The sequence below is a fragment of the Actinia tenebrosa genome, unplaced genomic scaffold (genome assembly GCF_029948245.1).
Source record: "Actinia tenebrosa isolate PJP-AT-01 unplaced genomic scaffold, QUT_ActTen_1.0 PGA_scaffold10__47_contigs__length_13832649, whole genome shotgun sequence".
Taxonomy (NCBI): Eukaryota; Metazoa; Cnidaria; class Anthozoa; order Actiniaria; family Actiniidae; genus Actinia; species Actinia tenebrosa.
The window spans coordinates 8,499,087-8,513,343 of record NW_028292570.1 but is presented as its reverse complement, the minus strand read 5'-3'; the positions used below and the strand labels follow the sequence as shown (position 1 = coordinate 8,513,343).

Below are 14,257 nucleotides of genomic sequence, written 5' to 3'. Positions count from 1 at the left end.
AATAATCATCTCTGAGTCGTTCAGAAGAATTCGATGTGTTTTTTTTCACTAGGGTGAGTGGCTCACAGCTGCAAGGCTGATGTCTTCACTGGAAAGACCTTAGGGACTTTTAACTTTATTGGTACATGCGCAACCATTAAGCAATCAAATTAAAACTATAAGGCTTGGGTTTCATCAGCGACGCAAGCACTATTCAAATGGAAACTGATGGATTCATTGAAGTAATCACTTATCAAGAAAATGCAAGGAAAAAGAAAAGATGTATGTGTGAGTGATCTGTAGTTGCACTTGTCTCGCCAGGTTTCATTGAATTCAGATAATATCATTTAACCGATGCTATACCATTTATTTCTCTTATCTAGATTAAAATTTAAAATATAATCTTCTTATGATGACCCTTAGTTTGCCAGAACCAATAACAGCCAGCTTTGTCAACAAAAACGTTAATTTAATAGTTCCATTCAGGCAACTCCCTGAGCCCAGCCCTAGCTCATTAAATACTGATGTTAAGACACCTCGTTTTGTGCAAAAGTCACATATATTGCGTAAAATAATTCAGAGTATTAAATAGATTACGTAAACTGAACTATGATAGGTCGGATACAAAAAAAGAATGATCCAAATAAGAAGATTTTCCAAGCATATCAACTTGCAGCTGGAAGCAAATGAATCCAAAGAGAATCCAAAACTCTTCGATGAATGAATTTACTCAGAACTTTATATTTTATTTCATTAAGTAAGTATTCCTAGATCTACTGTCTATAGAACGCTTGTCAAAGACTTGATGTCTGTCAATTTTTATTAATTTAGAACCGAGTTTTTTCTCCTTACATTTTGAAGGTAATGTTAATACTGGCAACCATAAGTTCAAAACAAAAGCCAGGATGAATTGCGTCATTAAATATATTGATATCAAATGAATAACAATTAAACATATTAAATTAAACATTGAATAGATTCCTTATCTATAATTTTTCTAAAACTTTGAGTCAGGATGTAGGTGGGCACGGCATTGAAGGTATTGAATGTCCACTTGAGTATTACTGGTTCAAACAGAGAATGAACTAGCCGACCAATTAAATTGACTGACTGAACTGTCGGGATCGAGTTCTGTAGTGTAGGGATTATACTGTGAAGCAATTCAAGAGAGATATAACAAATATTGCTTTCGTCTCAAAATATGCCCTCTGATTTATAGAACTGGGTGACCCAGTTTTCTGAGATATCACGCTTAATTATTCCCTTTAATTGTATGCAGAACTGTCTTAGTAAAAGCTAGCAACGCAACCCCGGGTGACTTGGCATAGTCAACAGGTGTTTGGCCATCATATATCTAAATGTCTAAAGAAAAGGAGTGGCTGGCTCTCAGCGGTTCTCATAGATGCGCTTCCTCTTAACATTACCATGTCTTGTATATCACTCCTCTTTTGGCTGTATATTGCTATCTTTTTCATACTGGCCTATGTAAATACACTTATATTATTCATTATTGAAATGAGCAATATTAATACGAGACTCATTAATTGTTTCCTGTGGTTTAATGAAAGTCGAGACAATTATCAATCAACTTGTCAAAGATAAAGATAAAAGGAAATGGTTTGTATAAATCCCACTTGCCGGAGCCGATATGTTTTCGGAACGCGCGCTCCTCATCTCAAAGTCGCATAAGGTTTCCAAGGAAGTCTGCCTTGAGTTTTATGATTAAATTGAAGTAGGTATGACGGCGATCGACCAAGAAGACCCCTTCATTACCACGTTTAACAAGTTCAAATAACCGATTCTTCTTACTAAAATAATTTAGCGTTTATTTGACATCGATTATTCTTGATTGGTGACGGTTTTCAATCACTCGTTTTCTGACTAACAAGTTGGCCATCAAAGCTCCTGTCATCAATTTCTTAACACCCAAGATAAATGGCATAACATCACTCATTCATGTAGAACAGACTCGTACCTTAGAGCACCAGCAAAAGTCGTGGGAAAAACTTTCCTCATTCCGCGCGTACATGCAACCAGAAGATCGTTCAGTCTTGGATTTAATTTTGCCGAACTATATATACATAGAATTACTTGAAGATGAAAGTAAACAACGGAGAGCGCAAATATTGGTTATGATTAGAAGTTCTCGCTGGTTTGGGCTATATGATATGAAACCCCAATCTTTTTTTGTCATTCATCACGATTGGACAAATTTCTTGTCATACTAACTACAATAATAATAATAATAATAATAATAATAATAATAATAATAATAATGATAATAATAATAATAATAATAAACTATAATAGAAAACTATGTTAAGAATTGATAAAAATTACCTAATGTCTTAAGCTGTTTTTTAAAAACACCAAGTGATCTAATTTTAATCTCTCGACGTAAGTGAAAGCATAATATAACATTTTGTCAAATTGTTTTTATAAAAAAGCATTATTGTAACTAATAACCCATCACATATAAGTCGTTGGTTGCCTTTTTTATTTTGTATTGACATTTGGTAGTCAGTCTTTCAAGTTTTGAAAATGTCAATTCTAAGATCCATGCCCTTTTGTTGATTTGACTTGTGGAAGAAGCTGGTAATGTTCCACCGCGCTGACCACATGTAGCACTGCCATGCTATTATTCAAGATCTTACAGTGAACTAACTAAATTGTGTGATCTAAAACTATAAACTATGGAGTACATCTTTGGATGTCCCAACATTCCCCCCCCCCCCCCCCCCCATTTAATTAATTTTACAACTGATTGAGCATAAGCACGAATAATACATACACAAAACACAAACCTACTAGCATCACAAGCATAAGTAGATGAACAATAAGATAAAAAAATACACTTCACTCTGTCACACTGGTTGAAGGACTGACCAACAAGTCACTGGGTACCATACAAACTTTTTTCCCTTCAGTGTTAAAAAAGTAGAGAAGGTAACATGCAGTGGAGGAAAAAACGCTAAAACTGATTAAATCCAAAATTTAAGTACACAGGGCGAAAGATATACTACTTTTTAAAGGTTACATTTCACATTTTGACGATTTTATTGAGCTTTTATCGCCATACATTTTCTTTTAACATGACACCACAGAAACCTTGCTTGGGCTACCTGTGTTTTCACTGTTGCCTTATGCGGAAGCATAGCTCTCACACAAAAGTGATTCAGTTCCAGCATTTAAATCTGATGCAACTATATGTTCTATACTAAATCCCAGTTTCAATTTTTGTAACAATTATTTCTAGTTGCATTCTGCCATTAATCGATATTGATAACCAAAATCTAAAACACCTGAAAACGGCGGTTTTCCGAGCAAGAACAACTGAAACTAGTAGCATAATTTGTTTCCTTATACTATAAGAAACTTTGCAGAGCCGAGACTATCGTCCAACCTTTCAAACTGAACAATTAGATACACTGATTCACGCGACAAAGAGGGTTTTCCAGCCTTTGTCACTTTGTCCCACGTTAACATTCCCAAAAGAAACGGAACGTTTTATGCATTTTTGGAGGATTTGCCCAAGAGGGTTATTCGCAGGTTTTCTTGATATTTTAACAATGTTCCCCCTCGCCAGCAGATGGTACATGTTTGTACCGGTAAAAACACAAATCGGTTAGCACGTGAGTTCCTATAGCAACCAGAATATCTCTTTAGATACAGCAGCAGTTTGCTGCTAGATTGCATGTCACACTGGTTACGACCTAGCTGGAAGTTATCTAGCACCTGTAGTGAATATAATCAGTTCTAGGTAGTTTCTATTTGTAACCCAGGCATCCATTGCCATATATCACTGATCAAACCTCCCTACCGCTTGCCTTACCACTTTACATGTAAACTGACGGCAACTAATGCTGCGCAGGGTGCTGAACACAACGTTTTCGTCTGGAAAAATTCTTTCTTCACAGACATCGAATTTTTAGTTTAAAGTGACAATGTTAATAAAGATCGCTAGGCCTGTCGCTCTTCACCAACTGAGGTATACACTGGCTTCGATAAAACAAAATATTTTGTTATTGCTACTTCTTTTAAAGGAAAATTGTATCGTTTTATTTTCATACAAAAACTTTTCTAACAGTTTTTACTGCTTGACAAAGGTCATTGGAAACCTTCCCCGCTGTTCAATTGGTTTTAATTCTTTCATCTTGATTCAAGGCAGCAGATTTCTTCAATCGATGTTACTAGACTAGCTAGGTTCTATTTTCAATCCGCTGCAAAAAACCTCTGATTGTATCCGTCAAATTTTCTCCTCGCAATTTTACTACACGGGCAGCGTATTTTTTCATTCTTTCCTCTCTCTCTCTCTCTCTCTATATATATATATAGATAGATAGATATATGAACACAGTTCTCTTCAATGAATTCGGTTACCATACTCTCAGTCACCTGCATATTTCATACAGACTTGCGGGTTTGCTATAGTAGTAACCATCCAAACAACAAAAAGCCTTTAAGCAAAATCTTCGATGCTCCGCAGGTGGTGATCCACTTACAACACAAAAAACTTTCTCAGGACTTTTTAAGGTCATTGTTTTAAGTTTAATTTCAGTGACAAAGACAAAAACGATGCGATGATGCGGAAATTTTGATTGACGTACGATGATTGCTAAAGGGCTTCTTATCGCTAGTAGCAGCATACAACGAAAATAACTACCTAAAAAGCATCATGGCATCATCATTTTTTCGGTTTTTTCTTTTGTATATACTTGAAATGTGTTTGGTTTCCTCATGTCCATCGTTTTTCTTACTCGACTCTGAATTTAGGAGAAAGCCATTATATGTCGTGCAGAGTCGTGCAGGACATTCATATTTCAGACTATGATGTTCAATACATGGTTGTCTTTTGAGTGCTTGCTTTATATTATAAATCCTGTCTATTGAATTATTTTTATCTGCATATAAGACCCTAGATTAATGTTTGCGCGAGGTTCAAAACTAAAAGCCTCGCGCGATACTAAGCTTTGCCTTTTATTCGATCATTAAAACGTTTTACTTTAATAACAATGGAAAAAGATTTTGACCGATAAAGATCAGGCTGAGTGTGTTATAAAGGTTGATGTGCATCTATGGCATGCAATAAATGTCGTGCATGAAAAGAAAGATCAAAAACTGGCTTAGGGGACACATGTGCACACATTGTGTAATGCTAGCTACCTGATCACTCAGGACGGTTGAATCATATTCATCAATCATGTTTAGCATTTATGCTTGAAAAAATCATTATAAATCTTAATTGGCAACTTAGTACTTTGGTGGACATACAATACCTGGTGATTGACATAAGTTATGCAGTGTTTTGTCCTCGTATCTAAAAAAAAATATATGAATTAAAATTGCAAACTGGTATTTGACTTTTCACCGCCACTTAACAATTTTTGCCAAATTTGAAAGACTAAATTTTTATCTAACCAACTGGAGACATTTTGCTTGATGATATAGCGTGTTAGTGTCGCGTATCGCAATAAAATGCCTCCCACGAAGCAGGCTGAAGCTAAAATATCTCATGGGTGGTGACACGCTGGGGGAGAGATTGCGTCCTCCACTAGCCAAGCACGAATATGAAAATCACTGGAACATGCCAGAGATCATCTGGGATCATGCGAAAAGAAAACTATCAAATGTATACACTGCATGCGATGGACCTTGTGGATAATCTACCCCTCGTCACGTGACTTTGTTTTCTATCCCCGTAGATAATCTAGCCTTCGTCATGTGACTTCTTTTTCTATCCCCTTTGATAATCTACCCTTGTTTTCTATCCCCGTGGATAATCTAGCATTTGTCATGTGACTTTGTTTTCTATCCCCGTGGATAATCTAGCATTTGTCATGTGACTTTGTTTTCTAGTTATTGTGTCCTTTGCCCAGTAGTTACCCACAGCCTCGCAGGGAGTCGATCATTATTGGACTATAATGACTAAAATGCTCATAAAAGGAGCCTGCATAGAGAACCCTAGCTTACAGTTAATGTATTTTGTTATCAAATGTTACGCATTAGTTTGGCACTCAGTATTCCTTCCTCGCAACTTTTCTTTAAAAACTTTCTCAGGATTGTGCTAATTTCAATAGGAAATCGCACGATCTCGAGTACATTTTGGAGTCAAGTACGAGTGATATTTTGAATATTTTTCAAAATTGAGAACGTCAAAACATCACGAGTATCTATCAATTCCGAATGTACGAGAAGATGGTGCGATTTTTCGTTTAAAATACACTCGACAAAATTGAGCAAATTAATTGGAACTCTACAGAGTACAATATTCAGGGTTGAATTGTACTCCTCTTGTCCAGTCAGAACCGAGTAATTTTGTTGAGTGTATTATAAAAATGCTGAATACTCTAGCTGAGTACAAGGCACAAAAGAAAAGTGGATGATAACACATTTTTGAATTTTATTTATTTAATTTTATTTAATATGTTTTTTTAAATAAAATAAAGATAAAATAAAAATAAAGATTTTTAAAATTTAATTTATTTTTAACAAGGTACTTGCAGGACAACTATAAAATACCTATTAAATCAAGCGGAAAGTCTATGAATATAACATATTATTTTCCTAAAATACTATAAAATACGTATGACGTCATTTTACTCAATGCATATAGTCATAACTTGTCAAATATGCGTGACCAGTTTGTGTGACCGGCTTCCTGTGAGCGGCCACGGTCTGGAGGAAACTGAGCACGAGGTTCGCTCTGATTGGTTGAAGTTTCCAAGAAAACATTTTAAAAAGCCGTTCAAAAACAAGCGGCATTTCGAAGGTTCGATCATCATGGATGCAGACGTCTATTGTGTGTTAGAAGTCAAAGGAAAGCAAGACATAGACCTAATTTTACAACGTATAAATGAAAGCAGTGACAATGAAAGTGAGTATTGAGGTATTAGTGATGTAGTTTGTAAGACAGTATTAGGAATGAGTGAAAGATTCATTCTCTTTTATACAGATGATTCGAATCGAAAGGTTCTAGCTATGGGCGACGTACTAAACTCAACCAGGTCTACATATGGCAATCCAAATGAGTTCCTAGGGCAGTGTGAAGAGCATTCCTTGCTACATCCATTGGAATTGTGTGTAGAGATCTACAGAAAACATTGCAGCAAAAGTCCTCCATTTTGTAATTCGATTTACGGGCTGACGGACCAATTGATATCTCTACAGATTGTCATGGCCCAAAAGAACAAAGAGGTTCGTTATCTACATTTATTTTCGATTTGAGTATTTCAAATGGACAATTACCAAGAAAATCCCACCAAACTCCTCCCCTATGATATTATCAATATCTCAGTTTATCGCCAGCCACTAAAATACTAAAGTACTTATCACATTTTTACAGAAATCAGGAGAATTTGAAGCTGATACTCTGGATGTGATCTCAACCCATCAACAATTGATCGAAAGCAAGCTTTATGGTCTGTCATCAGTCAAGGATCCTGAGATTTTACAGATCATAGAAGATTATGGTAAATTTTTGGCAGACTGTAATGCGATGGATTATGCCGACATTATCAACTGTGTCAGTCAATGCTTCCAGGCATCAGATAACAATACTAAAGAACTATATCAAAACCAGCAGTACATCATTCTTGGCATTCCAACAACAGTATTTGAAGTAAGATTTTTTATTCTTATTGTAGAGAAAAATATTTTCATCATGTTGGCATACCCTGCTACCCTGTTCTATTTGACTCCCTCTCCCCCCTCTAATAGATATAGGTCTAAGAGAATAGGGTCTATAAGACTCTGGCAAGCTCTTGGTTTGTTGCTCTCAACTCAGTTCAATTTATTTTTGCATAATAATTTACAATAATGAAATATTTTTTATGAAATGAATTACTATTACATTTACATATTACAAAGTAATTAATGTTATTTTAGCTATATAATATATTATTCCTTTCATTGTCCCATTGTAGATGGAAATACTCCAGCTGTTAATTGGAGCTAGGAATATTGTACTTTTATCTCCTAATCAAGGTAAGATGTTGCTTTCTATGGGACATTTGAATTTAGTTTTTGAATCTCCCCCACTTCTCCAAGAGGTTTGGGATGGAAGGAGATAAAAATAATGTGTAGATCAGCCCTGGGCTGTTACACTTAACATGTGCCCTAAAATAAGGAACTTTATATTTATAATTTTTATTAATCTTTCGTAAAAATGGCACCTATTGATTAAAAAAGTTCAAAGTTCACAGCCTGAGGATTGCAGAGCGCCCCATCATGCTGCTATTAACTTTTCTGTCAATAATAAGGATAATCAAGGATAATCAAGAGAAAAAGGACACACAAAAAAAAAACAACTTTGTTTCAAACGAACGTTTTTTAAATTAGTGTTAATGTGAGGGACCACTGTAATTGGCACACGCTGTAGTGGATTCCCAGCCGTTATGTATATATGTATGTAATTATTCTTGTGAGTGTGTATGTGTGAGTGGGTTCACGTGTGAATGTTTGAATGGCGAAGCTAGATAAATAAATAAATAAAAAAGCCCTGAAAAGTCCATCCAGAGCAGACTCAATTTGGAGCTTGCTCTGTTGTGTGACCCTCACCATAGCTTTCATGGGTTTTTTTTTTTGGTTTAAATTTTCTCCTTTAGTATATTCTTAATTATTTTTTATTTTATTCTTATGTTGTATTAGTTTGTATGGTGTATGGTAAATGAATTTATAAATTAATAAATGAGTGAATGAATGAATAAATAAGTAAGTTAATAAATAAATAAATAAGTATAATGTTAGGAGGATTAAATAAACCAAGTGGTTCAGTGTCAGTATGTCATGAAAAGTGCTGCACGTAATGGAGTTCACACTTATAATTTGTTATATTAAATTGTATATTATTCATCGCTTCAAAAAACTGTAATAGTGAGCATTTAAAGCAATAGGGGGGTGTCAATTGCAGCACAGGACACCCGCCTGGATCCTTGGTTAGCTGTGAGATCTATAAATTCAATACATTTTTAACTTATCCATCAGGAAAATCCACAATAACAAGTGACAAGTTCAATGAAATCATCAAGGACAGATTTGATGCAAATAAACACATGGAAGAGGTAGTTCCTAGAACACAAGAATCAGTTATGCCATCAACCCCTGTGCATGTTACAAAAAAACAAACTTGTCAAGTGACTCCACAGCATCAGACTGGAACAAATGATAGACAAGGGTCTGTGTGTCTATCAGGAGGACAGTCACCTATTCTAAGCCAATCTCCCTTTTCACAAGGTCGTAGGACAATGGTAAGTAGAAGTTTATCTGTGAATATACATAGATAGATAGATAGATAGATAGATGCTTTATTTAGACATGGTAGACTCTTCAGGATTTACAATTAGTATAATGCTAAAATTACTTAATTCTATTTACATCATATACTATAAGCTAACTACAAGTTAATTAACTATTAAAGACTAATAATACAATATAAGTACATAATAAAAAGAGTATCTGCTTTCCAAGAGTGTCATGTATACTATGTGTATAAAATTCAATTGAAGAAGTTGCTGCAGCCTATTCGAAATTGAATCAGAGTGCTTGCTTGCCGCAACTCACATGGAAGGCTATTTCCTAGCACTGCACCATCATAGCTAAAACTGTTCTTTAGATAATTGGTGCGTGGCCTAGGAATAGCTAGTTTGCATTCGGTGTTTCTCAAAGAATAATTTGTTATGCTGCTACGATCGATAAAAATAGAACTCAGATATGCTGGTGTGAGATCATGCAGTGATTTATAGTCCATAATCAGCTTTTTGTATTTTTCGTTGGACTTCTAGTTTTTTCCATCCAAGTTTCCGAAAAAGAGGGTTGGCACTAGCATCATAACTAGAGAATTTCAAAACCCTCGCTGCATGATTTTGCATGCAACCTTTATGAGGGAATCAGTGCTCTAGTCTCTGAGTCCAGGAGGAGTCCAGTGTATGGAAACTGTAAAGATGTTACAACATAAATAAATAAAATATTTGTGTATCTATGGCAACTGACTCAGCTCATGATCAGGCATACATGTTTTCACTATTAAGTTAATTTAATTAAGTAAACTTAAGTAAACTTTTTTCCTGCATATTTTCATTTCATAGGGACAAGAGCTGTCCGTTGTGATGTCTTATCTACAGCTTTTACTAAATTCCAGAGATGAGCTTGCTTTAGCTAGGGTGATTAACACACCAGATAGGGAACTGGGAGTTCGAAAGTTTACAAAAATAAAGAGACTAGCAAGAGAAAAAAACATGTCAATGTATCAGGTATGGAAAAACTGAGAAGCAAAGGAAATTTGTGGTATAGTGACCACAGTAAATCCATGAAACTTTGATAATACTAAATAGCACAATTTTTATGCAAATTCCATTGTTTTCTATTGTTTAATTAGCACTATTTTGTACTATTAGTAATTAGTGTTTTATGGATTAATTGTTTGTCCTCTATATATGTATTTGCTTGTATAGTTACATTTAATTGCTGGTACAGCTGTTATTTGCGGAACAGAGTCAAAAAAGTGCAAAAAAATGTTGGATTTTTTTATAAAGTTTTTGAAGCATCATATATATATCCACTCACTGATATGACATTTATTTCTAATTAGATGGTAACATCATTTATCTTGCAAATTCGCCTTGGTGGCAAAAGTTATGCCCCTTCAACTGAAAACCCACTTTGGTTAATGACAAAGGTATGACCCCATTTTAATGAATTGGCTTCAATCATTAACAAAAATTTTTAATTGCAATTTGTCCAACTTAATTATAGGCCACTAATTGTTTTGCTTTCATTATAGGGATTGGGTGATTTTGTGTCATTTTTCCAAAAACTGCAAAATATCTTGGAAGAAGAACCAGATGCAAAGTAAGTTTATTAGAAGAATCTTTAATACATCAACTAATATTAATACAATAATAAAGGGAAAGGGCAGATCACTTAATAATTGCAGGAATGCATATCAAGACTACAGGTACATCAGAAATCATTTCATGTATTAAAAACTCAAATAATTATAGATCAACAGTTTATTCTCCAAAAAATCAGAGCTGTATGCAAGAATATTTTACTCAATATTACATTTGATTGTAGATCTGCTGTAACAAAAATCCTTTGGAATCTCCAATCCACCTTCATCAGGGGCACGGATGGAACAATCTCTAAAGAGGATGTGAAAAAAGCCATTTCATATCTCAAGACTCAGATAGATGGTGTCCTCAATAGCAGTGCTAAAAAGCACACTGATGAGCTAAAACCTGAGCCAGATAAAAACATGATAGGATCAGAGTCTTATCTTTTGTTATGCACATTATTGGATAAGAATGTGTTGTATGATTATCAAGAGAAGGAATTATCCATAGCATTAAAAACACCTTCCAGAAAACAGGGAACGACATGCTCTCTACTCACCAAATTCAGGTATATAAATTTATCAACAATTTCAGGGATTAGTTTTCATAACATATTCACTACATTCGACAAATTGGCCATTATGCAACCTAAATTCAGGCCAACAGTACTATAGTAGCTTTGTATGCTGTCCTGTACAGATAAAGTACGGACTAATAGATCAGAGATAGGCCACTTTTTGTTTGCCATGCCATTGGCACGTGCAACTTTTAAAAAAGATGAAGGTCAATATATATTAGTATTCAAGGGGACTATAAGATATATCCCCATTGTATACCAGCTAATATATTGTCATTCCCCAGTGCATATTTTAATTGGCTCATTAGCCCCAAATCTTCCCTAGAAGATTTTGAACCTGCCCCTGGCTTTAAGATGACACTTGTGAATTGGGCTAGAGGTATAATATGTGTGCATACGTACAGGTATAGTCTCCTTGGAAAAATAAATGGAAACTGATCTATTTGAAAAATAACATAATTATTAAACACATACAGTTAATCATGACAGATGACAGTTAATAGTCACTTGAGCCTAACTTGCTTAATAGCCCTACAATCTATAGGACTTTTTATAGGACTTACTAATTGTATATATGTAGTTATATTACTACACGTATAAGATCTAGATGTGAATGGTGCCCAGTAGGAAGATAGACTCCTCATTCTGCAATTTTCATAGTATTGAAAAATTGGCTCACTGTATTTGGCTCATCAAAACATGATAATGACGTCATCTCGATAACTGCGCGCACTAAACATATGCGTAGAAAGGCTGCGCGTGAACAATGCCCGCCCGCGAACGTCCTTAATTGTATCTATCCTCCTCTGCAGATCACCAGATGCTCCCACCCCAGAGAAAGTGGAAAGTCCAGGAGCTAACCAAAATAGAACAACAGAAAACCCAGAGGTAAGCTGTAGGCACTAAGAATACGCTGTGGAGAAGACAGGGTGGAGAGGGCTCAAATTTAATACGCAAAAAAAGCTTTTTCCGTGCTCCGTTCAGTAATAGAGCACGCATGAAGTGACGTAAACACGAAGTGCACTTTTTAAGTGTTTACGGCGCTTCCTAGAAACTTCGCAAAGTCTGCCGCCCTTTGTGTATCTTTAACGGGTACGTCGTTTTGATTGCTGCGCTCGCCAACTTCTCGCTTTGCTCGAATAATAATAAACTCCTCGGGAGACAAGAGAGGTCGACTTGGGGCACGTCTTAGCGCTTCATAACAGCTTTATTACTAAACGGAGCACGGAAAACGCTGTTTTATTTGTTTTGTTATATAGTTTCTAATTTTATTTCGGTATTGAATTTATTATACAAAAAGGAAGCATTTCTCGCGCGCAAATGGCGTCAGCACTGTGCTTCGTTCACTAATAAAGCACAGTTTCCGACCAATCAGCGCGCACTTACCATCCTAACTATAATAAAAAGATTGTTGAATGTTTATGGAATAAGAAATATAACAAGATTCAAATCTCATATTGGCCTACATTTGAATCATTCACAGCACCGAAAAAGGCAAGGCAGAAGTGTATATGGTGATATCTCATGGGCCAATCCAGCTGTTACCATAGAGACAAGGAAATCAATATGGCAGAATAATGACGATAATAACATCAATCAGGAACAACAGACTAGGAAACCATGTGGGATGCTAACCACTGGCGAGACACCAAAGTCATCCTCAAGAAAAAGGACTTTTGATGACACTTGTGATACACTCAAGGATAAAAGCAGTTCACCTCTGAGAAAAAGACCATTTGAATCTAAAGATGATCAAGAAAATATCATCAATAAACAGACTAAACCTACTGCTAAAAGAGGCCTTCTTCGCATGCATCAAATGACTGAACCTGGGAAAAAGAAACCACAAAGGACTAATACTGTTCCTAAGAAAAAACAGAAGTCAGTCAAGCTGACACAAGGACAAAAGCAAATGACTCATTTCTTCAGATAATTCTAAGGCAAGGATATTTATATATATTAATGAATATTAATGAAGTGTCTTTCCAGTTCAGACCACACATCATTCCTCAAGTATTATATTGAAAGAAACCATAATATAGATAAAACCCAACAAGGAATGGATATTATTCTTAAGTGAATGAAATGAGAAAACGTTGCACCAAAAGTTATTACATAATTTTTTCATTATTTATTTATCTATACTACTTTTATCCATTTTCCTTATTTTTATCAATCGTTGAGATTAGGTTTCCTTTCTAAGTTTAGTGAAGCTAAACTTATTAGTTATTTTTTAAAGTAAATTTTGACTGTATGTTCACGTTGTAAATTATTTTCGCTTTTATATAAAATGTTCACTACCACCTACAGAGCACCCTCAAAATTAAGTGAAGTGTGTGTGTGTGTGTTGTGGTCGGGGTCGGGGTCGGGAACACAGGTTCTGAAATGCAGTATAATAGACTGGTATGTACAAGACCAGAACTGGGTTATGTATAAGACCCGCACTGACTGGGTGGGGGGTGGGGGGTTCAGAAGACTTGAAAATAATGGTACGGGATATTAACGATAAGTGAAGAGGCTAAAACCCTCCCAGCCCCCAAGCACGTGATACAGGGGTTGGATTGGGTGTGACTAGATAGAGAGCCCCCCATGGAACTACAAAAATAAGAATAAAGAATAATAAAGAGAAGGCTATATTCTGGCATTCTAAGTTACATCCACTCCTTGACATTACCCCCTACGTCGCACTGTCCCCCTCCATGGTCCCTGTTGCGTTTCTCGACGATAAAGACGATAAAACTAGTTTATCAAACACCTTGATTATCGTCCGTCAAAAAAATACTTTATCGCAGAATCAAATTGCAGTATTTTGGTGGACTACGTCAATCAAAGTGTTTCCATGACAACAATTGAATAAAAGGAAGCCAAACAT

At 35.5% G+C, this 14,257-nt stretch overlaps 1 protein-coding gene across 1 annotated transcript; it reads left to right on the top strand.

Moving 5' to 3' along the window:
• The first annotated feature begins 6,701 nt into the window (after nucleotides 1-6,701).
• On the top strand, nucleotides 6,702-13,578 carry LOC116297180 (PCNA-interacting partner). Its single transcript, XM_031705349.1, has 11 exons — nucleotides 6,702-6,853; nucleotides 6,932-7,173; nucleotides 7,322-7,597; nucleotides 7,902-7,962; nucleotides 8,962-9,224; nucleotides 10,062-10,226; nucleotides 10,565-10,651; nucleotides 10,757-10,824; nucleotides 11,050-11,376; nucleotides 12,198-12,273; nucleotides 12,869-13,578. The coding sequence occupies exons 1-11, from the start codon at nucleotides 6,760-6,762 to the stop codon at nucleotides 13,316-13,318; spliced, it is 2,109 nt and encodes a 702-aa protein (XP_031561209.1). The 5' UTR covers nucleotides 6,702-6,759; the 3' UTR covers nucleotides 13,319-13,578.
• The last annotated feature ends 679 nt before the right edge of the window (nucleotides 13,579-14,257 follow it).

Coding starts and splice junctions, on each gene's coding strand:
- LOC116297180 (XM_031705349.1), top strand. CDS start 6,760: ATGGATGCAGACGTCTATTGTGTGTTAGAAGTCAAAGGAAAGCAAGAC. Junction 10,652..10,756: donor CACTTTGGTTAATGACAAAG/GTATGACCCCAT, acceptor CTTTCATTATAG/GGATTGGGTGATTTTGTGTC. Junction 10,825..11,049: donor GAAGAAGAACCAGATGCAAA/GTAAGTTTATTA, acceptor ATTTGATTGTAG/ATCTGCTGTAACAAAAATCC.